Source organism: Colletes gigas, unplaced genomic scaffold (assembly GCF_013123115.1).
Source record: "Colletes gigas isolate AHSC1104 unplaced genomic scaffold, ASM1312311v1 Colletes_gigas_Sc00023, whole genome shotgun sequence".
In the NCBI taxonomy this organism is placed as follows: domain Eukaryota; kingdom Metazoa; phylum Arthropoda; class Insecta; order Hymenoptera; family Colletidae; genus Colletes; species Colletes gigas.
In genome coordinates, this window is record NW_025106652.1 from 148,149 (window position 1) to 169,740 (window position 21,592).

At 38.7% G+C, this 21,592-nt stretch overlaps 4 protein-coding genes across 5 annotated transcripts; 1 reads left to right on the forward strand and 3 right to left on the reverse strand.

Moving 5' to 3' along the window:
- Window positions 1-363: 363 nt before the first annotated feature.
- Window positions 364-3,411, reverse strand: LOC122401238 (DNA-binding protein Ets97D). Its single transcript, XM_043403238.1, has 6 exons — window positions 3,221-3,411; window positions 2,713-3,010; window positions 2,502-2,652; window positions 2,358-2,434; window positions 2,053-2,287; window positions 364-1,921 (listed from the first exon to the last, which is right to left on the reverse strand). The coding sequence occupies exons 1-6, from the start codon at window positions 3,256-3,258 to the stop codon at window positions 1,443-1,445; spliced, it is 1,278 nt and encodes a 425-aa protein (XP_043259173.1). The 5' UTR covers window positions 3,259-3,411; the 3' UTR covers window positions 364-1,442.
- Window positions 3,412-4,362: 951 nt separating this feature from the next.
- Window positions 4,363-7,442, reverse strand: LOC122401240. The gene is made up of 3 exons (XM_043403241.1): window positions 5,448-7,442; window positions 5,173-5,374; window positions 4,363-5,090 (listed from the first exon to the last, which is right to left on the reverse strand). The coding sequence occupies exons 1-3, from the start codon at window positions 7,302-7,304 to the stop codon at window positions 4,813-4,815; spliced, it is 2,337 nt and encodes a 778-aa protein (XP_043259176.1). The 5' UTR covers window positions 7,305-7,442; the 3' UTR covers window positions 4,363-4,812.
- Window positions 7,443-12,697: 5,255 nt separating this feature from the next.
- LOC122401318 (solute carrier family 35 member E1 homolog) lies at window positions 12,698-15,838 on the forward strand. The gene is made up of 3 exons (XM_043403389.1): window positions 12,698-13,224; window positions 14,284-14,492; window positions 14,590-15,838. The coding sequence occupies exons 1-3, from the start codon at window positions 12,897-12,899 to the stop codon at window positions 15,100-15,102; spliced, it is 1,050 nt and encodes a 349-aa protein (XP_043259324.1). The 5' UTR covers window positions 12,698-12,896; the 3' UTR covers window positions 15,103-15,838.
- Window positions 15,839-15,865: 27 nt separating this feature from the next.
- LOC122401317 (glutamate receptor-interacting protein 1-like) lies at window positions 15,866-20,189 on the reverse strand. 2 transcript variants are annotated; one of them, XM_043403386.1, is made up of 5 exons: window positions 18,935-20,189; window positions 17,295-17,818; window positions 16,884-17,203; window positions 16,312-16,521; window positions 15,866-16,189 (listed from the first exon to the last, which is right to left on the reverse strand). In XM_043403386.1, exons 1-5 carry the CDS (start codon window positions 19,452-19,454, stop codon window positions 15,871-15,873), a joined length of 1,893 nt encoding a protein of 630 aa, XP_043259321.1. In that variant the 5' UTR covers window positions 19,455-20,189; the 3' UTR covers window positions 15,866-15,870. The 2 variants fall into 2 exon arrangements, with proteins under 2 accessions (XP_043259321.1, XP_043259322.1); XM_043403387.1 differs by having other exon boundaries at window positions 16,312-16,533.
- Between the last annotated feature and the right edge of the window lie 1,403 nt (window positions 20,190-21,592).

Here is a 21,592-nt window from a genome sequence, read left to right on the forward strand (position 1 = left end):
GTTTTGAAATGTACTTTTGATTTAGAAGAAAAACGAAAAATCAATTTTTTTTAACTTATACAAATTCCCTCTTAATACAAATTTTAACCTTCATTTTAAAATTACCACATTTTGAGCAGTAAACATTGATCTCTGTATTCTTTTAATGTCATTTAATACAGTAGTATTCGGATGGGAGATTATTCAATGATGAAAGGAAGTGTCAAGGTACTCCTCGGTAAAAGATTTATAAAAATAACATTGATAAATTATTATACCGTTGGAAGGAAGGTTCCTATTTTGATGAATAAATTTATTTTAAAACAAAAATATTTTCCTTTAATTTTTCACGTAAGAAACAGTAAAACTTTTCTGTGTGCCTAATATTAGTGAACCTATGAAAACGTATAAATACGACTTTTGCAGTTACAGGGTTAAGAAATTGCATATTCCTCTGGTGGTAAGTGCTGTAACTACATATTGAAGTCTGCTGAGAACCTTGAAATTACAATGTAGAAAGAATGTTATTCATTGAAGTACTCTACACTACAGTGTATAATTCTGGAATCCATGGTGATGGTTTTACAGCGACAGTGTAAGTAATTTAAAAAAAGTAAACATTTTTGTATTAGTCTGTATTTATGCACTAAATACCAAGATATTATTGATAGATAGAAATAGTATTAAATTTTACTGTCGTTAAAGAGGTACACAAGCTCAGCTAGTATAAAAAATGTTACAACCCCAACTATCTTTTGCATATTCAATCTCAAAGTCTCGCCCCGTCATTCAGTCTCATTCTTATTTGGTATGTAGGGCCACTAATAAAAAACTGAAGTTTGTCGACAGTCGAGCCATCAGACAAATAAATACATGTGCCGGCGTTCTGTCAAAACAGGGCCATATTTCTCGTAATGTTTGCTTAATGACGAAAATCGAATATTTTTAAAACGTTGAATTTAAAAATATCGGGTCGAAAAACAATTAGGGAGATATTGAAATTCACACAAAAACAGCAGGTAACAATTTTCGTGAGAAACGTGTAGTTAATAAAATATTAGTATTTCTTTATTCAGAATCTGACTCTGTACTCAACTTCAAATTTCTGTCGCTGATATTAATACATAATCCAATCGCCAAAATTTGTTTTCAACTTTTCCGAACATATGTTCGATGTAACATAATATTTTATTTACGCATCATTTCGATAGAATTAATTCTGGGATTAACAATTGACTAGCGTGTCCGCATTTTTTGTTCACATCCGGTGACACGACTCTGTGAACTTACCGTAAGTCTGTATTTCGATGCACATTAGATTGTCTCAACAATAATCGATACTCTGGTTTTTTTTGTTAAACATCTGATATCGTATAATTTCTATCGAATATGTACAATGGTCGATGGAAAATAGTTTGGGAGCATGACGAAGGTCGTTATAACGATAAAAGAATAGCATTACATCAAAAATATCGTCTGCCTTCTTCGACCAGTCGACTCAGTTCGGCGGCTGAGTAACCCAAAACCTGCTTGAGGTCACACACGAATTTGTACACAAATCGTTTCCCGTGAACCTTAGAGATCATATCACCGTCGTAATAATACCGTAACGCGCGACTTAATTTTTCATAATTCATCGACGGTTTGTTTTTACGTGCTCCCCAAAGTTGCGCGACCGCCTCGGGTTGATTTAGCTTGAATTCACCCTCTGCTCCCACCCACTGAATGGCGCCTCTGTGTTCCCGATCAGTTAACAGTTCCAAGAGAAACTGCCACAATTGTATTTGGCCGCTGTTAACCGTTCGACTGGAGGTGGCTACTGTAATGGGCGTGGAATCAATATTTTCGAGAGGAACCGGTTTTGCTTTAGCGGTTTTTTGATTTCGTACTTTTATGGACTTGTCCACGTTATTTTCCGTAGGCAAGTCCTTTTGTACGACGGCTAAAAAAGAGACAAATTTAATTTTAAAAATTAAGAAATAAAGTTTAATCTCGATATACAGTGATTCTCTGTATGGCCAAATTAATTATCCAGTTACACACTCGAAAAGAATGAAATTAGCGAATACATACCGACGAATTTACACTTTCGAAGTAACTCCAAATGAGTCCAAAAGACTTCTCCCGGATCGAGAGGCACTTTTGCCTGAAACTCTTCTAGGGTGAGATTACACAACTGTTGACCGGTAATGTTCCAATCCACTAATCTTACCGACGCCAAGTTGAATTGTCTAACGGCCCACTGAAGCCAATGTTTCACGTGCGTCTGGGTCCATTCCTTAGGATCGGCTGGAATTTTTAGCCGTTCCTGTCGATTTACACGAACGTGTGAATCGGCAATACATATCAACACTGCATCTGTTGTTAAAAAATAATACCTGTTCCTTTTTATACTGCGGATCGACCATCCATCTTATAACGTTTCGTTTATTGTCTTCGTTGGCCGATGTGGATGCTAAATAAAAAAGAATGTACTCAGAAAAATTGAAAACATTAATAATACAATAAATGTGTATACATACTGCTACTTTCTGCCAGCTCTATATAATCCTCCGCAGGCTTCAAAACATCCACTATATTAATACGCCTTTGCGTTGCCTTTATCTGAACATTTACTTGAACCAGTCCCTCTCCTTGTACGCACTGATCAACTAAATTTTTGTGACTTTCTAACTGAAAAACAATTGTAAATTGAAAAATATCATCACCCATTGCACAGTCATGTTGGCTTACCATCTGTGCATCTTGCAACCAAAAAGAATAGTCGGTTAATTCAACTCCAAGTCTTTGTTCTAATAAATTTCTCAAGGTAGACAGAGGCTCTCTTATGTCCATGTGTTGCATTAGAACACCTTCATTGCAATCCTCTCCATTTGTTGTACCTTCCAATGCAAAGCTTGGCTCTACTTCTAGATCTGAACTCTCTTGTTGCAACTGAGCCATTATATCGTCTTCTTGAGACAACATAGCTTCAGGCTCCATTTTGATGCGTTTTATCATGGCATAATCAGAATCATCGTCGGTGTCAAAACTGTGGAAAATAAACAAAATTTGTTTCTTACGTCTAATATTGTAAATCATAGATCGCGTTGGAAACGATATTATTTCTAGCTATTTGAAATTTGTCTACGTAATACGTAGAAATCAATTTTTAGAAATATCATGAACTATATTTCGCTTACTGCAATGAAAATACATAATACGTTTTGTTAATTTTAACGAGTACTTCGAAAAAACCAACCTTTTATCCAAACCTTTTTGTCTGCCACCCAGATCCATGAGAATCGAGCGTAATTGTCAATTTTTAACAGGTTGTAGCGATCTCGCTAGGGAATTTCAGAATTACTACAGAAAAATTGACAAGAAGTTTAACAATAATAAAATAACAATTTATTAAACTTGTTCAAAAAGTACAACACTTATACGTGCTAACGGAAGACTATTTTAATTAGGAAGAAGGACGCTTTCGCAATTCGCCCTCTTAGACCTTGTTGCTCCCTCATTGGTTGCAATCTTGGGGGAAGTTTGTCTTGCGCGTACGAACTGCGCACCACACCTTACGGTGTGTTTTCATCCACTTCTTTGATTGGTATTACATGTAGCTGCCGCTACAAGGTATAATTAACTAATTTTAACCTTTATAAATATATGAACGGACTTTCTATTAAACTCACGGACATTTTGTAATTTGGACTTAATCAGAAACTGGAGAATGGAGAATGGTGAAACTGGAGATTCACCAACTGACCTAATTTGAAATCAGAGTTCATTTTGTTACTGTTCAAAGTATACTTATAATTTGTGAATAATCATGAATTATGAAATCGAAGATTCGTAATAAATATATTGCTTAATATTACACATAACCAGATAACTACTATTTTGAAGGTCAGAAGTGAACTTCAACTTAGCAGTTTCATTCATTTAAACAAATTAATAAACATTTAACTTTATTCATCATATACATATTATGCTAGATACATGTAATGTTAAAATAAAGTTTTATTTTTATATACAATCAAAATCAATCATTTTGTCAAAACATCGGACGAATATAAATTTCCGTTATAAATTCCTTTATTTTAAAAGGAAAAATTTAATGTACATATTCTAGATTACTATACGAAATATTTACTTAAATTGATCTAATGTATAATAAAGACTAAAATAACAATTCAATAGCGTTAAAATATCAAAAAACTGTTATGAAATTATACATGTCAATTACGTATTTATTTACAATTTTTATTTGCATTTCTTAGTTAGATTTTGACGATAAATCTAACTTTACTGAATTTCAAGTATGTCTATATGCGAAAAAAAGAATGTAATAAAGTAGTCACAATAAATGTCAGTGATTTCGTAATTCCACTACATGTTGGAAGAATTAAAGGAAACTAAATTATTACGAAATTTTGGTTGCGCTCATATGAAATACATAACAATAAAGTAAAAAAAAAGCATTATAGACAAAAGTCTAAAATTCAGTAGGTTTTCATTATCCTCCGTGTTGTTACAAATAATTTATCCTTGTCAAACCAAAGTATTACATACTTAAATTATGGTTGTTTTGAAAATATTACAATTAGTCGTTTTGTATAAAATAAATATGTAATACTAATTAGCATTAGTTTTCAAACATTTCTAATGCACATTGCAATACTTCCTTCTTATTTATATTCCCCCATTTCTCCCTAGTTAAATGCTTGGAGGCGATTCCTCGACATTACTTATTTATTATGCAAGACTAGTTGCTGTGATGCTTGTTTTCATATAAATAGTTTTTCCTTACCTAAGTTATTATTTAATAGTTACCTTATGATACAAATGGAATTAAATTATAATTTGTTTTAATGCAGCTTTCAAAGAAAGACTTTTTGCATCATCTATTAAACTCAAAACAGATTGTCCTGAATAGTTCGGTATGTTTGCAATAGCGCCATATTCCAGCAGCTTTTGTGCAATTGATACACGATGATGTTCTAGAGCATGGAAGAACGGGGTTCTTCCTGAACGATTATCTTTCAAATTTATTTCTGCACCAGCTTTTATCAAAGCGTTAACTCCTTCCAAGTTGCCGTATAATACACAGTAGTGTAACGGAGCAAATCCTAAATGTAAATTAAAAAATTCGTCCGTATATCGATAGATTTAATAGAATTTTTATGATATATTTCAATGTTTCATATTTACCTGCCGAATCCACTTGATTAAGTAACTTGTTGTCTGTAACGTACTTCAATAGATCTGGTAATAAAGCAGAGGACATTTTACTAGCTAGAATTACCGCAGATTCGTGTAGAAGTTCCGATGGAATCGGTTTCGCTCCTGCTTCTAATAATACTTGTACAATACCCCTAGATGCACTGAATTTGATCGCTAACTCCAAACATGACTGAAAAGAGATTAAATTTTTTTCATCATCCAACTTCCATTACATAAAATTCAACTCGAAAGTATAGGTTTACCATGCGATTTGCCGTTAACACGTCGATGTTAATTTTCGAGGCTTTTAAGACTACCAACAATCTTTGTACTTCACGTAGATTATTATTTTGAACGGCTCTATGTATACTCAACATTCCATTATCGTCCCACTGTTGCAACATTTGAAAGTCTTCTTGTACTTGCATAGCAACTTTTTTATATAACGAATGAGGCGGTGCCAATATTTGTTTCACTTTATTGACGCGCGCGTTCATATTAAAAGACTGATTCAAAAAGTTATCTATATCGCTAATATCGTCCATGGGCGGTTCTAAAGTCAGATTTGGGAGCAGATAGTCGTTATCAATGCAATTTAAGTATGTATTATTTGATTCTATCGGCGTGGTCAAATTAACAGCGGTCGAGCGCTCCGTTTGTTTTATTCTTTCTAAAGTAGAAGTGTCTTCTTTTACTAATAAAAAACTGTCCTCTTCAAGGAGTCCGAACACGTCGGTTTGAACCAAAGAATCATGAATCGTTTTAAAGTTTTCGGGCGGAGTAATTGGAACATGCTTTGCTGCACCTATTCCACAGTCTATTAGCGCTTGTAAAGCTTTAGCTCGAAGTTCTTCGTCTTTCACGCTGATCAATGCTTCTTTAATTATATTCCAGTGCTGAGATAATTTCTCCTCTATGCACGACTCTTTTTCCTTAACATTATTCGTACTGCTAATACAGTTTTTAGAATTTGGCTCTTTATTTTCTACATTCTTGTTACTAGACGTCTTTTCAATCGCACAGGGAATTGGACTATTACTTACATTACTAAATATATTTTGAGATTTTCTGTCTATGTTTTTGCTGACTGTAGGCACCGAGGTACAATTTTTTTTCCGAGCATCATTCAGGTCTCTTTCAATGATCATATTTTTATTATTGGATGTAGTAACAACATTATTTCCTATTTTTCCTTCATCTTGATACTTATCATACACACATTTACCGATTATTTTTGGTACTTCAGAATTGATTGTTTCTTTTTGTGTATTTACATTATGATCTATATTATTGCTATTTATTGTATTATACGAATTTTCACTACTTTCATTGTCTTTTTCCACCATCTTGTTTCCTCTGATAGATAAAGAATTTAATGTACTATTATCTTTTGTCAGAGAAAGTGCACTAAGTTCATTAATGTTTATTTTGTTTTTTGATATTGTTAGCTTTTCACATTTTACCACTGGAAATTTCGATTTTGCTAACTGCCGATATTCCTTTGGGTCTAAACATGTATTGATATTTGACATATTTGTTTTAATGGATTTTTCCATTTTCTTATTTTGTAAACCATCGCTTTCTTTAAAATTATTTATAGGTTTAATCAACAGCAATGGTTGATGAGTTTGTTTCTCATCCATACTCTCTATATCTGATGACTGTTGACTGATTGTGGCAAGAAATACTTTGTTTGGAGAAATTGGTTTCTGCATCACCATTGTTGATCTATCCATATTCTTTGAAGGTACAACTAAAGAGTTTACAGGTTTATTTATTTTCTGGTTTTTATTTGAAATTAGAGCTGATTTGGTTAAGGTAATGATTTTAGAATTCAATGGTGTGTTTAATTCTTGGGTGGGGAATTTAACTTGAATTTCACCCAGATCTCTACCATCTTGTGATCTTATTCTCAATTTCTTTACGTTGTTTGTTATTAGTATACTTCTTGAATCCTTTGCATTGTTTGTTCCATTCTTTATTTTAGGTGTACTAACGCTTTTTATTGATGCTTTACTTGGAAACTGTACCGGCAGCTTAAATTCCCGTTTGCATTGTATCATCTTGACTCCATTTATGCTCCGAATTTTCTTGGCTGGAGGCGGAGACATTGACTCCATTTAAATATTATTTTTTTTTTGGTAAGCCCCAAAATTAAAACAATCACGCAACTCCACGACACAAACGGAAAAAGAATTATAGAATTATTATTAATATTATACAATTCACGATAATATACTGCGACGACTCATGCTGAGTGTAACCTGTAAACAAGTAAACATTGCAACATTAGACTCTGTTTAAGGTAGACGTGTTAAACTAGCATATTTGCATCATGTGTGTAAAAATAACAAGCGTTTTACAACCACAATTCGTCAAAGGTTGATAATATTAAATTATTCACAAACAAAACAGGAATTACCGCGCCACGTTTTACAAAGCGGGACATCCCTACGTAGGACATTCACTGCCCCCTATTTCGTACCATGAAAACATCGTTTCGATGGTCACCGCGACGCTTGGGAGAATGTGATATGTTGACCCATTTTCTATGATCATGTTAACTGATGTAAAAGTAACAAAATTCACGCGTCAATTATTGGAACGGTATTTTGGATAGAAAACAAGCAACTTGACAGAAGTAGAATCAACTATATTGAACGAATCATAAAAGAAGAAGTTATGAAATAAGAACTTATACTATAGTGCAGCGACAAGAATTTGAAAATTATCGATATCATTACTTTGATTGAATATACGCTTTCATGCGGTTTCGCGAGACAAAAGTTATTGAGTTTCTGGAATCTTATGCATAAATCACGTACATTTTATATGACAATTTACGTTGTGACATTCCGTTGATAAACATTATTTAGGTCACTGATAACGTTGGCGACACTGACGGGGAATTTATTTCTTTTATCGACGTCACCGTGCACGTTATCGAAGAAAACCCAAACTATATATTTATTAATATTCTACAATGAACCGTAAGAGAATTTGTATCAGGAATTGTGTTTTCTTATCGACTCATGATGTTGTATCAACAAGCTTTGTATTTTAGTTTTCCCTAAGTAATTAGTACAAAATATGATTTGCTGGTGTCAAATGGATTCTGACCATTGAAGTGAAAGTTACCAAGTTACGGTTATTCTTTCGATTGACAGGTGCATGCAGTGTTTCAAATATGACACAACTATGTGCCAAAAACTAGTGATTATTTATGTATACTTGCTTAAACAAGTATTCCCAGACGTTCTCAATTATATTTAAATTCGTAGACGATGTTGGCCAATATAAACAAATTATTTTTTGCTCTTTATGCACAATTGTTGTGTACTTTGACTATCTAATGCAAAATTGGGCTCTCGCAGCTTTACTGCCTCTCTTTCAATATCGCTCGTATTTACAAAAGTCGGTGTTGCGTCCCGATCTGCGGTCTAGGGGATAAGGAGGTGAGTTGGTGCCCATGGAGCACTGACACGCTTTGTTCGGCGAGGCGCGTAAAATAAAAAGTATTCACATCATTATGTTTCGTTCAATCAATAAAATGTCACTCCATTCACTATTGTAAGTGACGCATTAGTCTGAATACTAACCTGCACATTCCCAACTTATACCTGCGAATTGTCTACCATGAATATATTATGTTCATGAAAAACAACTAATCCATTGGCGATTTCGCCCTGGGCATTTGGAACGGGACCCATGCGGCAAACGCAGGCCCAACACGGCACTGAAATGAAGGTGGTGGGGCACATTTGCCGTCCCAATCTGCTAGAGTATCGCTTACACCCCTCGGTTTTCCCTCAGGTGCCTACCCGAGGTCCCTCGGGCCGGATGGGCTTTTACTACTGGTTTCTTTTGTTCAAAACCGCAAAATCTCGAACTTTGAGGCCATTTTTCGACATTATCCCATCTGATATCGAAGTTAAAAATGGTATCAGTCGATTCGCCTTGGCGAGACCTTTCCAACGGTGTATAGCATATGCTGTACGCTCTTGGGTCAGTAAACCCCTCTATGACTTAACATTGTCCTTTTCGGATGTAACTTCAACGATTTTATTTATTCAAACTTTTCGATAATTTCGATGTTCGCTCTACTGTCTCATCCCTTTTCCAGGAAAATTCTAGATCCTCCCTCAGGGTTGTTTTGGTCCAATTGGGGGTTGGGCCCCGTTCGTCAGGATCTTCTTCGATCGACGATCCACTCCCGAGCCGTGTGGAGGTGGGAACTACGTGGCCATGTTCGTAGTGGGCACATGTGATAAGGGAAAATGTGGGAGCCCAGAGAGGAAGTGAAGCTAGCTAGCAGGTCAAAGCAGTGATGCCAGAAAAGCACCGTCGGGTGCACACTCCCGCATGCTAGATACGCGTACGTGAGCTCGTGGAGTTTCGGAAAGTCGACAAAGGCAAACTGACGCATGCCCTCTTTCTCGATTCTCCGAAGCTGCCCGAAGTAATTTCGGATCGCCCCGTGGGAGTCGAGAGAGAAAGGCTCACATTTGCCTTCTCGCTCTTAACAACTGAAATCCGACCTCCCGTCAACGGCATACGATTTGGATTCTCGAGCCGAGATTCTCGACTGCCCAGGCATTTTTACTTTCCGACCTATGTAGGCGCACATAAGCAAAGTACCCATAATGAAAAAAAAATTTTGTAAAAATCATTTTACGGAAATACACGTTTTAAGACCTCCTGATCATATTTTAGTTATTGAAAAAAAAGAAACTTTTTTATTCCCATGTATGAGCACACATATGTATATTATTATTACGATTGAGTATAAATAACTAAATGAATTTAAATGAAACTTTACATTTAAGTTTTATGTTCTCATTTCAAAGTCCGGTTAGACTTTAACTATAATCAGTCCATGGATAATAATGATTATACCTCTTGTTTCATAGTTGTTCCGATATATGTATAGGCATAATGTATAAAAAATCTTTTAAATGTTTCATATAAATTTTAGGACGAATTAAATTTTATATATGTTAGACAGACGCGTAGAATGGAATTAGGAATTAAGAAATACGCAGGGTATTCGTATACATGCTTTATTCTCGTTCTTTCAGCGTCGGAAAAACAAATGAGCCCGTCCTGGGCCTAGACCCTTGCCTTTGTGGTCAGCCTTCTCCCCCATCGGTAGGGGTGGGAGTGTTGACGGACGAAGGCCAGACGCGGTCCCTTGCCAGCGCCTCGGCTTGGGCCTCGCCTTTTCCCGACGCCTTACATAATAAAAAAAATTATATAAACTTTTTCTCTATCTTCTCTAGAAAAGAAAAAATTAAATGAAATCTTATACATTACATGCTTACTTAAATCGCATTGAAAACGAATACCACAAATGTTTTAGAATAATCTGCAAAATGTGATTACGATTTTCGCTAAGACAAATTGAAAACTCGGTTCTAACAAGGAAAAGTTGGAATGATACCCGATTTTGGGTTAGGTTTTACTTTGAGATATTATTAAAGTTATTCCAGATACTTATCTTCAGAAATAGAAATACATTCAACAACCAGCGTGGCGTGAATGACAAGGTATTTGCTTGCAAGTTCCGAGCTTCTTCTGCTCTGCAGGTTCTCAAACCCTGCCAAAACAAATCCTTTTTTTTTATTTTTTCAATCATATTTTAATCGTACACTAAATGTGACATTATATTTTTGTCTGACCTTCGAATATTTTTTTTTTAAAGTTGAATTTAACCAATTACATTTAACATATGTTATTTTCAATGTACGAAGTACATGAATCTGGATGGTACTTTTCGTAAAAACAGTGAAAACAACAATTTCAAGCACCACCTACATCTAATGAAAGTTCTGTTTTCACAGAAATAACAAAATTTTGTATTTAACTCTGATGGAAAGGCCGCTTCATTTACATTGATAAAATGTGAACGATTTTCGGATAGTCGTACCTTGTAGCTCGTACTTTTTACCTTATACTTCAGGTAAAAAGGGATATAGCTGGGAAAAACAGTTTTATGACATTACCTGCTAACTTATGTTACTGTTCTACAATGAAACGCTATGTTTTGTACCTTTAAAAATATTCGACTGTCCTTTTAAAATTTAAGATACAACCCATACTTTGTATTAAACTGGCAAACGGGATTACTTTTCCTTTGTTTCTAGTTAGTTCTATTTAGTTCGTCATAACAAATTGATACGGTTATCCCAAAACAATCGAGGAAAATCATTATTAATTAATTTCTGCAATTATTAATTCTACTGTTTTGTTTATGTTATAAAAGTAAGAACTCTTCTTATTGAAAAATACCACAGCGTGCACAATACTGGTAAAGAGTGGAATCTCATTTTAATTTATTAATTTTCAATCTTAAAGTATTTTGATTTTCAAAAATCGTATTAATAATATACATATGTGTGCTCATACATGGGAATAAAAAAAAATTTCTTTTTTTTCAATAATTAAAATATGATCAGGAGGTCTTAAAACGTGTATTTCCATAAAATAAATTTTACAACATTTTTTTTTCATTATGGGTACTTTGCTTATGTGCGCCTACATAGGTCGGAAAGTAAAAATGCCTGGGCAGTCGAGAATCTCGGCTCGAGAATCCAAATCGTATGCCGTTGACGGGAGGTCGGATTTCAGTTGTTAAGAGCGAGAAGGCAAATGTGAGCCTTTCTCTCTCGACATCCCACGAAGCGGTCCGAAATTACTTCGGGCAGCTTCGGAGAATCGAGAAAGAGGGCATGCGTCAGTTTGCCTTTGTCGTCATTCCGAAACTCCACGAGCTCACGTACGCGTATCTAGCATGCGGGAGTGTGCACCCGACGGTGCTTTTCTGGCATCACTGTGCCTATGTCTATATCGTGGACGAGTTCTGAGCTTATATAGAGAAAATACTGTATCCCCGAGTATCACCGGCTGAGACTTCGCGCTCAGGAGCATTCTCATGCTCCTCCGATCACCTTACGCCGGATATAGATAACATTCTTTGCTTTGTTTATTGGCAATCACGCTCGGCTAATAGCTCGCTTCAAAGGTATATAATAAGTAATAATTAACAATGGATAATTGGCAATCGATTAACACATTAAATATAATAATTAACGTCCGAACATAAAATTACCGATGGATACAACGGTTAATTCTCGAACCAACTTGAATATAATATTTGGTGACGTTTAAGAACAGTTTCCACAATCCAGTTATTTGCTATCTGGTAACTAACTACACGTAATATAGGGACGAGGGGCCAGAGTGGGGAGACGTACGCTACGCGGACGTTACAATGGTCATTAATCGAGTTCCCATTAACATCGGCTTTGTTAAAATTAAATAGATTGTGGTACTAAAATGTTACTAAAAAATGAAACATATTTGCGATTTGGTGTCGCTAGTGTCGCGACAATGACTTTTGTGAAAGTTTTTCAAACGGACGAAAGTAACTGAACAGTGTCTGGTAAGTTTCGTTAAAAATATCCGCCACGTGTTCTCTCGAGCGTCGTTGCGCAGGAAAGGGGAACGATTGACAGAAGCAAGAGGGAGGGAGTGAGAGAAATGCGAGGGGTACTAGAATTTTAATTGTGTCTGTGATCTGTAATAGCAAGTGACACCGAGTAAAGAGTACCCAGTATCGCGAGCCACCGCGTACTGTTGCTGCGACTGTGGTGTACACGTATGGAGCAAAGAGGCAAAAGGCGCACATTTTCGTAGAGGCTCGTCGCGCAATCATGGACGATCGCCGTAACAGCCGCGAAGTGATCACCGTGTTATTTCTGTGCCTGCTGTGGTACGTGATATCATGCAGCAGCAACGTGGTCGGCAAGATGCTGCTCTCGCAGTTTCCTTACCCTATGACAGTGACCATAGTTCAATTAACCTCGATCACAGTCTATTCCGGCCCGTTCTTCAATTTGTGGGGTGTACGAAAGTACTCATCCGATATTTCATGGGGTTATTATTTGCGACTGATTGTGCCACTCGCTTTGGGCAAATTTCTGGCGAACGTCTTCAGCCACGTCAGCATCTGGAAGGTCCCCGTTTCGTATGCTCATACTGGTATAAAAAAATAGTATTTCATCATAATAATATCGTTTCATGCTTGTTTTGCGAACTTTACTTCGTTCATTGATCTTTACAAGATTGACGTTTCTTCATCCTTTCGGTTTGATACCTTTTTAAAACACACGAGGATCGTTTAGAATAACATTTGACAGTATTCTGAATAAAGATAACAGGTTATTAACAGAGATAGGCAAATTTTACTCTCGAATAACGAATAAAAAAGTTAGATTCGCTCATGAACTAATCTTTGTTTCAACATACATACGTACGTAGAAGTCAATGTACGAATCGATCGAGAATTTGCATTCGTTTGTAAATACAATTTACTGTAATAGGTAACTTGTGTGTGTTTTAAAGAGGACCTAAATAAAACGTCAATTTTGTTTGTGACAAATAAACAAACTAAGATAATACTATTTTGACAGTCACGTGCGTACGTACGCCTCTACGCGCGTGTATTTCAAAAATAAAACTCTGACCTTCGTGAGTCCTGAATGCTCTTGTTCGCCGTTGCTTTGGTCGAATGTTTTGACCCAAGTGATTTTTGGCAGGTGTATCTTCCGCTTTTGTGCATTTTATCCGATTATTGGATTTGACAACTTTGTGTCAAATCACGAATCTGGTTGTAAAAAAATATTACTTATCAAAAACTTGTTTTCTGCTATAACTAATAGATAACTTATTATCTTAGATAATATTTTTTTCTTGACTTAGTCTGTATAGATTTTGTAATCCAAATTAATCTTATCTTATTGCAAATCACATTTTTCTACACATTTGTTTTTTTAAACTATTTGTAATAGAAATATAATTCAATGAAATGTTAATATTCTGAAATAAAAATTTGATTATAGGTATGTAATAATATTTATTCAATCTGTGAAGGATGAATGTGATTTGCAGAAAGGTGAATACGATCCTCGAAAGGATTAATTTGGAGTGCAAAAGCTGCATTGTAAAGAGACATTGTTTCAAAGGAAGTTCGTAGGAGCATGTTGTTTATTTTAAATTTCAACAATCTCATATGTTAACTGAAGTTTGGCTTTGTCCCAGTGAAGGCTACAATGCCCTTCTTCACGGTGTTCCTGTCAAGAATCATAATGAAAGAGAAGCAGACCTGGAATGTGTATTTTAGTCTAGTTCCAATTGTTGTTGGTGTAGCCATTGCTACGCTGACAGAGCTTAGTTTCAATATGATCGGTCTATTGAGTGCTTTAGCATCCACCATGGCATTTTCCTTGCAAAATATTTATTCTAAAAAGGTATTGATACTTTTCTGGCAGTAATGATATTATTATCAAAGTTGCACAAAGTTTAAATTCATGGGTACCAATTTGTTAACTATGTTGTTGTTTTTAGGTGCTGCACGATACAGGGATACATCACTTGAGGCTTCTACATGTTTTGAGTCAGCTGGCACTGATTCTTTTCTTTCCCATATGGTTAATATACGATTTGAGCCGATTAATATACAATCCAGTTACCGGCGATTCGGTAGAATTAAATTACGATATAATGGGTCTGTTATTTTTGGATGGTATCTTGAATTGGTTTCAAAATATAGTCGCATTCTCCGTATTATCCATCGTCACTCCTTTAACTTACGCGGTGGCCAGCGCGAGCAAACGTATATTCGTGATCGCAGTAAGTTTGTTTGTGCTTGGTAATCCGGTGACATGGTTAAATATATTAGGAATGACGCTGGCCATTTGCGGGGTGCTGTGCTATAACAAGGCCAAATACGATCAGCGGCAAAGAATAGAGAATCCAACGGCTCTTCCGAAATATTACGATAAAAATCGTAATGGTACCACGGGATCCTTCATGGTAAATGGATGGGTCGACAAGAAACAGCAATTGTTAAATGTCTAGTCCGAATTGTTAATTTCTTTTCGTGCTGACAAATTTTTATGAGTTTTGTCTGTCGAAACAATTTGTGTTAACGTTCTTGCTTTTTTTAAAGTTAGACCTGCTGGCAAGGTGAGACACGTTGTTCAATTCGAAATGGTTTAGCGTTTACGGCTGATTGCTGGGTCAATTAGCATGAAATCCGATCAGTTGCTGATCCGATGAACATTCCTGTTACTCCGATAACAAAGGCGAAGAATAGATAAATCAGATTTCATGTCATTCAAACACGTATATTCGATATCGAGCAGCATTCGTATAGTATTGATTAGGTCTTGCGTTATAACTTTCGCAATCCTTAGCTCACTGATATGAGAGTGTGACGCGATTTGCTAAATGAAGGAATTGTAAACGAGATGGTAGGAAGTAAAAAATGGAAAGGACAGGGGAGCGTTTCGTCTGCCTTAGACGCCGGGATATTGTCGAGGAGCGTATTATATAGGAGCAGAAGGGTCAGTCGAGCGCTTGCGAGAGAGCTCACAAGAGCAAATCATTTTCGCAAGCATATAGAAATGTGTTAATAGAGGGTTGATAAAGGCACGCGTCGTTGATATCCTATAAGCGTGCACTCGTGTGTGGTGTGCGTGGATTTGTATGCAGGAGAAAATGTTCTAGCTAAAAAGCAATCTATCTTATTTTTATAAATAAAATACAGGTGTGTACAAAAATATACCAGATACGTTCATCGGACGTTTCGATACGACTCGTTTGCTGTCACTTTAACCTCCTGTCCTACAGAGTTTTTATAATATTAAGAGGAGACACTGGTCTGGCTATGGTCAGGTCTAAACGTGGACCGGCCGCAGCGATGAGTGGAACGGCCAGACAACAGTCACAGTCCTCCGTGCTGGCCTCGTTTACCCGAAGAATTCTGTCGTAAGGTCGTAGAACACCGTCGCAGGGGCCGCCGGGTCTCAAACGATTTATGTAAACTCCCCTTTCGTACAAACCGTCCGATACCGAAAACCCAAAATCTTCGTACACTGGATCCTTGTGCAGCGACACGTGGACGATCTGTTGAGGTCTGTCGGAGTTGCTGCGTTCCTGTGGACTAACGGACAAGAATAAGATTGAAACCGTGCTCAACCTGCGGCGTAGTAGGTCAAACAGCGATTTATTAAATCATTTTTAATTTCTTTACTGCATTACTGAACACTGTATCATGTTTTTTACCCAGGAAAAGGTGGCATAGGTAGATCCAGTTGACCACTGTCCACCGAGGCAGTTTCCCAGAGCCTCAAAATTTCTGGACCCGCTCCACTATTCTCTCCCAACTCTCCCCAAGAATCCACTGCGCTGTCCACGCTTGGGAGACTCTCCCTTGCTGGTCGCAGAATTCCAGTAGGATACTGTTGAGCCGTGTCGCTTCCTATGCTGGAGTCCCTGCAATAATCTCTATAAAATTCAACATTCCTTGACTACTTTCCATTCGTTTTCTTTACTTGTACCACAAACGATACTGTTGGCTTGTTAGACTAAAACTTAATTACTAATTACTTAGTCTTTAATATACGTTGGATTAACATCCGCCTTACAAAGAGTTTATTTAAAAAAATTAATCTCTTTTTAGGACAGCTAGTTCTTAGAACTTAAGTTACAGGACCGAGGGCTAGATATTTATAGTAACAAGACAAGGGTCTATGGCCATACTGAATTCTATCCCAAGTCTTGGGCACGTGGAAAGTCAGTTCGCATCAATATTCGTAAATCTAGCGTTAATTGTTACCTTATCAATTAAACGTTACCTAGTCTCTGAAACGGGGTCCGGTTTCCTGACGGTCAAAGCAACGACGGAGCTTCCAGGTCGATGCAGTAACTGCGCTGCTTGCCTCAGGTCACCCGGGTCCAGTTTCTGCCCGTCTATCGCCAGCAGTTTATCCCCAGGTGCCAAACTTCCGGTCCTGTAAGCCAACGATCCCTTACGGACTTCCGTGATGATCAGATCTTCGTTCACCGTTAGACCCACATCCGGCTGGCCACCCACTGGTCTCGCCACACGCACAGTGAACACTCCGGAGCTGGGTACGACCGGTCCACCGACCTTGTACTCCGTCATCAGTTCGATCTTTTGCGAAACGACAACGATTTTTAGCTTTCGAACTTAGGGAGACACAATACGACCAAAACTACGCCAAAAAAAGGAACCATCCACTTACCACTTGCGAGGTATCCAGTATGTTGCTGACTTCCGTCGACTGTAAGTCCCTCAGGATTCTACGATTAATCGCCAACACTTTGTCGCCGGGCAGAAGAACGCCGCTGCGCTCAGCAGGGCCGCCAGCCTCCAGCAAGCTGACAGAATAGCTCAGACGATCGTCCGCGGGCTTCAAGGCTAGACCAAAACCCTTGTGATCGGGTCTCAGAACCACGGTTAGACTCTCCTTTGTCTGAAGGGCCTGATTTGAGGTCTGCTGCGCCTGTGGCTGCGCCCTCCTCTTCACTGTTCTTTGAGAGGCACTCGGAGGCCTGGGCAGTATCTGCAACCTGGCGATTCGAGAAGCGTCGAAGTTGTTCCTAAGCAGCTTGGCTGCCGTCACGGCGTCCTGGACCGGAGTCTCGTCGACGGCTAACAGTTTGTCCCCTGGTTGCAGTGCACCGCAGCGATCCGCCGTGCTTGCTGGCCGCAGGCTCTCGATGTAGACTCCGTTTGGTGTTTCGCGAACTGTTAAACCCAGTTCTCCTGCATATATCATTGTATTGTTAAAAATCATGGCGCAGGAGGGATTCTGGTCATCTGGCTCTGTCAATGGCTAGAATCCTTTGGGGAGTTACGACCTCACGCATCCGAGTTAGCATCACCCATGCCGTGAGGTGCAAAAACTCGACTAGATACGGACACAAAAAATACTCTTAGACGTATGTACTGTTAAAAAACAAGTTTAGTTCTTGTGGTAACGTAGGATCGAACCAGAAAGGAAGGAAACTGAGCGCCAAGAAGGCATATCATTTGATCCTTTAGTTCTGGAGAAGGTACAGTAGTGTCCGCTTTAACTAAACAAGATTTGTCTAAACAAACGTCTCACTAGTGACTAGCTCGAGCTTCGATACCTGATCCTAGCAAATAAGGACAAAGAATAGATACAGTGGGAAGAATCGAAACAGACATAAAAGCGATAAAAAAAGTTATGAGGTAATAAGAGAATTTCATTTTAATTTAAATGAGTACAAACACGATCGGATTGTATGTATGGACGTCAAATTAATAAATATTATTTTTTAAAAAATCACTATCCGTCCCATTTTAAAGTAAATTAACAATCAATTGAAAATAAAGATTTTCTTGAAAACGTGAACTACTGTATTGTGATTTCATTGTCGTAATCCAAGGCTATTTGTTCTCTGACAGTTTATTACCGTTCTAACTGGCAATATTTACAGAGGCTGAATTTAGTTCGTTAGTGTACGGTTCCGGGAGCTTTATAGATCTTCGGAGCTCGGTAATTAGAGATCAAAAATAGAACCTTAACTAACCCTTTGCACTCGGTTCGTAGAAAGTTGTAAACGGCTGATAGCTAACCAGCAGAGTTCGAGCGTTTGTAAACAGTTAAAATTTCACCTAGAATCTTTATTTATCGTTGACTCATGGAACCTGCATCCCCCAACTGTAACTATTTATAAGGACATCGTGGAGGTTTTAAAGCAAACGTTTTCGTACCATCGAAAAAATAAGAGAAATATCATCGAACAAATCAAATGTCACAAAATGAGGATTAGAAGAAGGAAACAATATAAACTCGAAAGAACGAACGCTGGTAGTTCTAGTGTTCAAGAAACCGATAAGTTAAAAACAGATTACCCGAGAGTCCTCGTTCGATCTGCACCAGGAGGGGGCCAGAAGTGGCTGTTCTAGCTTCCTCCATGTTAGCGACGTCGTACTCGATGGTCAGGGAAGCAACCGGTGCATCGGAGCTCCTCCTGAGAGCTCTCTGGGCCTCCGCCAGCGTCAGGCCCCTGAGTTCGGTGTCGTCTACGGCTAATAGCCGGTCACCAGGCCTGACCCTCCCCTCTTTCGCCGCTGGTCCGTCAGATTTCACACCGGTGACGACCAACGCTCTCGAAACCCCGCCTCTGAGGGTAACTCCGAGGCTTCCGCACTCGCGTTCGACTCTGATCTGTGCAACCTTCGAGGACACGCTCGACGGGGCGGACACAGTCCCATCCTGATCGTCCAGCAACAGGAAACTGTGCGGATGATAAAGTTGCGCGGAGATCTCGTCGGTTCGGGCCGAGTCCGAACTCGCGGACGTGGCCACGCTTTCCGGCCTGGCGCGGTTCTTGTGCGAGCGCATGTTCGTTAATCTCAACGAACTGAACATCCTCGACTACCTAGGTATCCTAACTGCGACTGATACCTTCGCTGGGAACGACGATTAGCATCGCTGACCACGGGAATTTATTCTGTTCGTCTACCGGGATCGTCTACATCTTTCAGCAATAGTTCTTAAGCTCGCGACACGATTTAAAAGACGATAGCCTTGCTCGATTATAGCAACGATCTTAGAAATTTGTTAAAGCTGTAGCCGTTTTCGGGCACGACATTTAAGAATCACTGTATCGAAGGCGGTCGTACCGCTTTGCATCCTTCCAGAGCGGTGGTTCTTAAGCTCGCGACACAGTTTTAAAAACGACAAACCTTAATCTTGATCTTAGAAATTCTAAAAAATAAATACGCCGATCAAGAATCACTGTATCGTAGATTCACTCGCACCCGACACACGGAGGCACCTAATTCGGCTCGGTTAGGTGTCCATCCGACGAACCTCGTTACAGTCGATCGAAATTTATTTTCGTACGACGAATTTTTCCTCCAAAATTCGACGAATCCCCACTACGAAACTCGCGTCACGTGGACCGTGCAGAGTGTCCGTTTACTTCGCGAAACGATCGGCGTCCGAAGAACGCAGGGACGTGTTTCCGCCTCGGTCGAAGCAGCAGGTCGCCGAAGAAACCGTAGAATCGTGACAATCGGTGGATCTCGTTTTGCTCGCGGTGTAAACAGAGTCGTCGGTGTCTTTGTTCGACGACTCGTGGCGAGCAGCAGCTCTTGCCGGACGAAACTCGTTGGAACTGAACGCGGAGAACTGTAACGAGTGGTGATGCCTACTCAAAAATAACTCGCCAATATAGGGCCGCATCCACGTGCAAACGTGGACGTCTATTTATACCAGCGTCACCCTCGTGTCGCTCGGACGGCGCGTAAGCGAGTGCGGCCCTGCGGGCGCCCCGCAGTCGCTGCACCGTCAAATAAGTCTGCACTTCTCGTTAAACCTTTAGACAATTTCGTCTGTGCGCGGATGTTCTCGCGGTCGGGCGTTGTAAACGCTCGGCCAATCGTCTGAACCCGCGCCGCGCTTAATTTAACGAACTGAAGAGTTCTTAATCTCCTCTTGTATTTTTAGTTGCCGATATCGGCGTCGTCGAAGCGTCGAAACGCCGGTGGACCGAATTTACTGGTTGATCTAATCTAGCTGGGGAAAAAATTCCCCGTCCTACGAACAGGTGTCTGTTCACTGTAATTGGGAACAAAGTTATTTAAAATAAACAAACGAGCCGAGACAATATCAAGAAAGAAAAATAAACCAAATATCCAAGCTGTTATGATTTTATTGTCCGCTGTGCGAACGTTTCTTGCGAGAAGCTGAAGAGCAATGAAGTCAATGGGTGGGAGGGTGTGTATGAAAGGTCAAAAGATGAACGAGAAAAGGTGGACTTCTGCGAAGCGGAGATCTGATCGGTGGGAGTAGGGGAACGGCGGAGGAAGCGAGGAAACGAGTCAAGCGGCTAAATAGCTTGAAATTGAAACGGGGAAAGATTTAGAGAGGGGAGGGAAACCGATGGAGAAGAGGTTGCAAAAACTGAGGAGTTGAGAGGTTCGGTCAATGGACCCTGAATCCGCGTTCTCTTGCCCCACGACTTCGTTGACCGGCTATCGGATGTAGGTTTCTTGTTTGTCGGCGTTAACCCGTTAACATGTCAGCTACTACGTCGTATACATCTGATGCTAATATAGGACTGTCCAAATTGAGCGTCGCATCGTTAAATTGACGCAAAACGCATATACTATTTCTTAACAGCAAATACTAAAATGAAAGGAAAAGATATCAATCTTTATTGAAAAAATGACAACGTTTTGGAAGAGGCAACAAGTTTAGACGCAAGATATTACACATCCTTCAAGAATACAGTGACTCAAACAATTGATCAAATGTTCGAACAAACAGAAAATAAGTCACAGTACACCTTTCTCAGAATCTTGCTTAAGACTGTTGATATACATATATACGAAAAATGTAAACATTGCGTCGTTACTTCACGACAGTTTGAACCCTGTAATCGTACAAAGCGGACGTGTATTACGAATTATATTCTGTGCATTATTTGATCAATTATTTGTGTTAAGCTTAATTGTGCAAAATTCTTATATTTTTGGCATTCCTTAGCACAAATATAATTA

Coding starts and splice junctions, on each gene's coding strand:
- LOC122401238 (XM_043403238.1), bottom strand. CDS start 3,258: ATGGATCTGGGTGGCAGACAAAAAGGTTTGGATAAAAG. Junction 3,011..3,220: donor CAAAAAGGTTTGGATAAAAG/GTTGGTTTTTTC, acceptor TATTTTCCACAG/TTTTGACACCGACGATGATT. Junction 2,435..2,501: donor AGAGCTGGCAGAAAGTAGCA/GTATGTATACAC, acceptor TTTTTTATTTAG/CATCCACATCGGCCAACGAA.
- LOC122401240 (XM_043403241.1), bottom strand. CDS start 7,304: ATGGAGTCAATGTCTCCGCCTCCAGCCAAGAAAATTCGGAGCATAAAT. Junction 5,375..5,447: donor TGTTAACGGCAAATCGCATG/GTAAACCTATAC, acceptor ATCTCTTTTCAG/TCATGTTTGGAGTTAGCGAT. Junction 5,091..5,172: donor TAATCAAGTGGATTCGGCAG/GTAAATATGAAA, acceptor ATTTACATTTAG/GATTTGCTCCGTTACACTAC.
- LOC122401318 (XM_043403389.1), top strand. CDS start 12,897: ATGGACGATCGCCGTAACAGCCGCGAAGTGATCACCGTGTTATTTCTG. Junction 13,225..14,283: donor CGTTTCGTATGCTCATACTG/GTATAAAAAAAT, acceptor GCTTTGTCCCAG/TGAAGGCTACAATGCCCTTC. Junction 14,493..14,589: donor AAAATATTTATTCTAAAAAG/GTATTGATACTT, acceptor TGTTGTTTTTAG/GTGCTGCACGATACAGGGAT.
- LOC122401317 (XM_043403387.1), bottom strand. CDS start 19,454: ATGTTCAGTTCGTTGAGATTAACGAACATGCGCTCGCACAAGAACCGC. Junction 16,534..16,883: donor GACCCCGTTTCAGAGACTAG/GTAACGTTTAAT, acceptor TGAATTTTATAG/AGATTATTGCAGGGACTCCA. Junction 16,190..16,311: donor CCTATGCCACCTTTTCCTGG/GTAAAAAACATG, acceptor CTTGTCCGTTAG/TCCACAGGAACGCAGCAACT.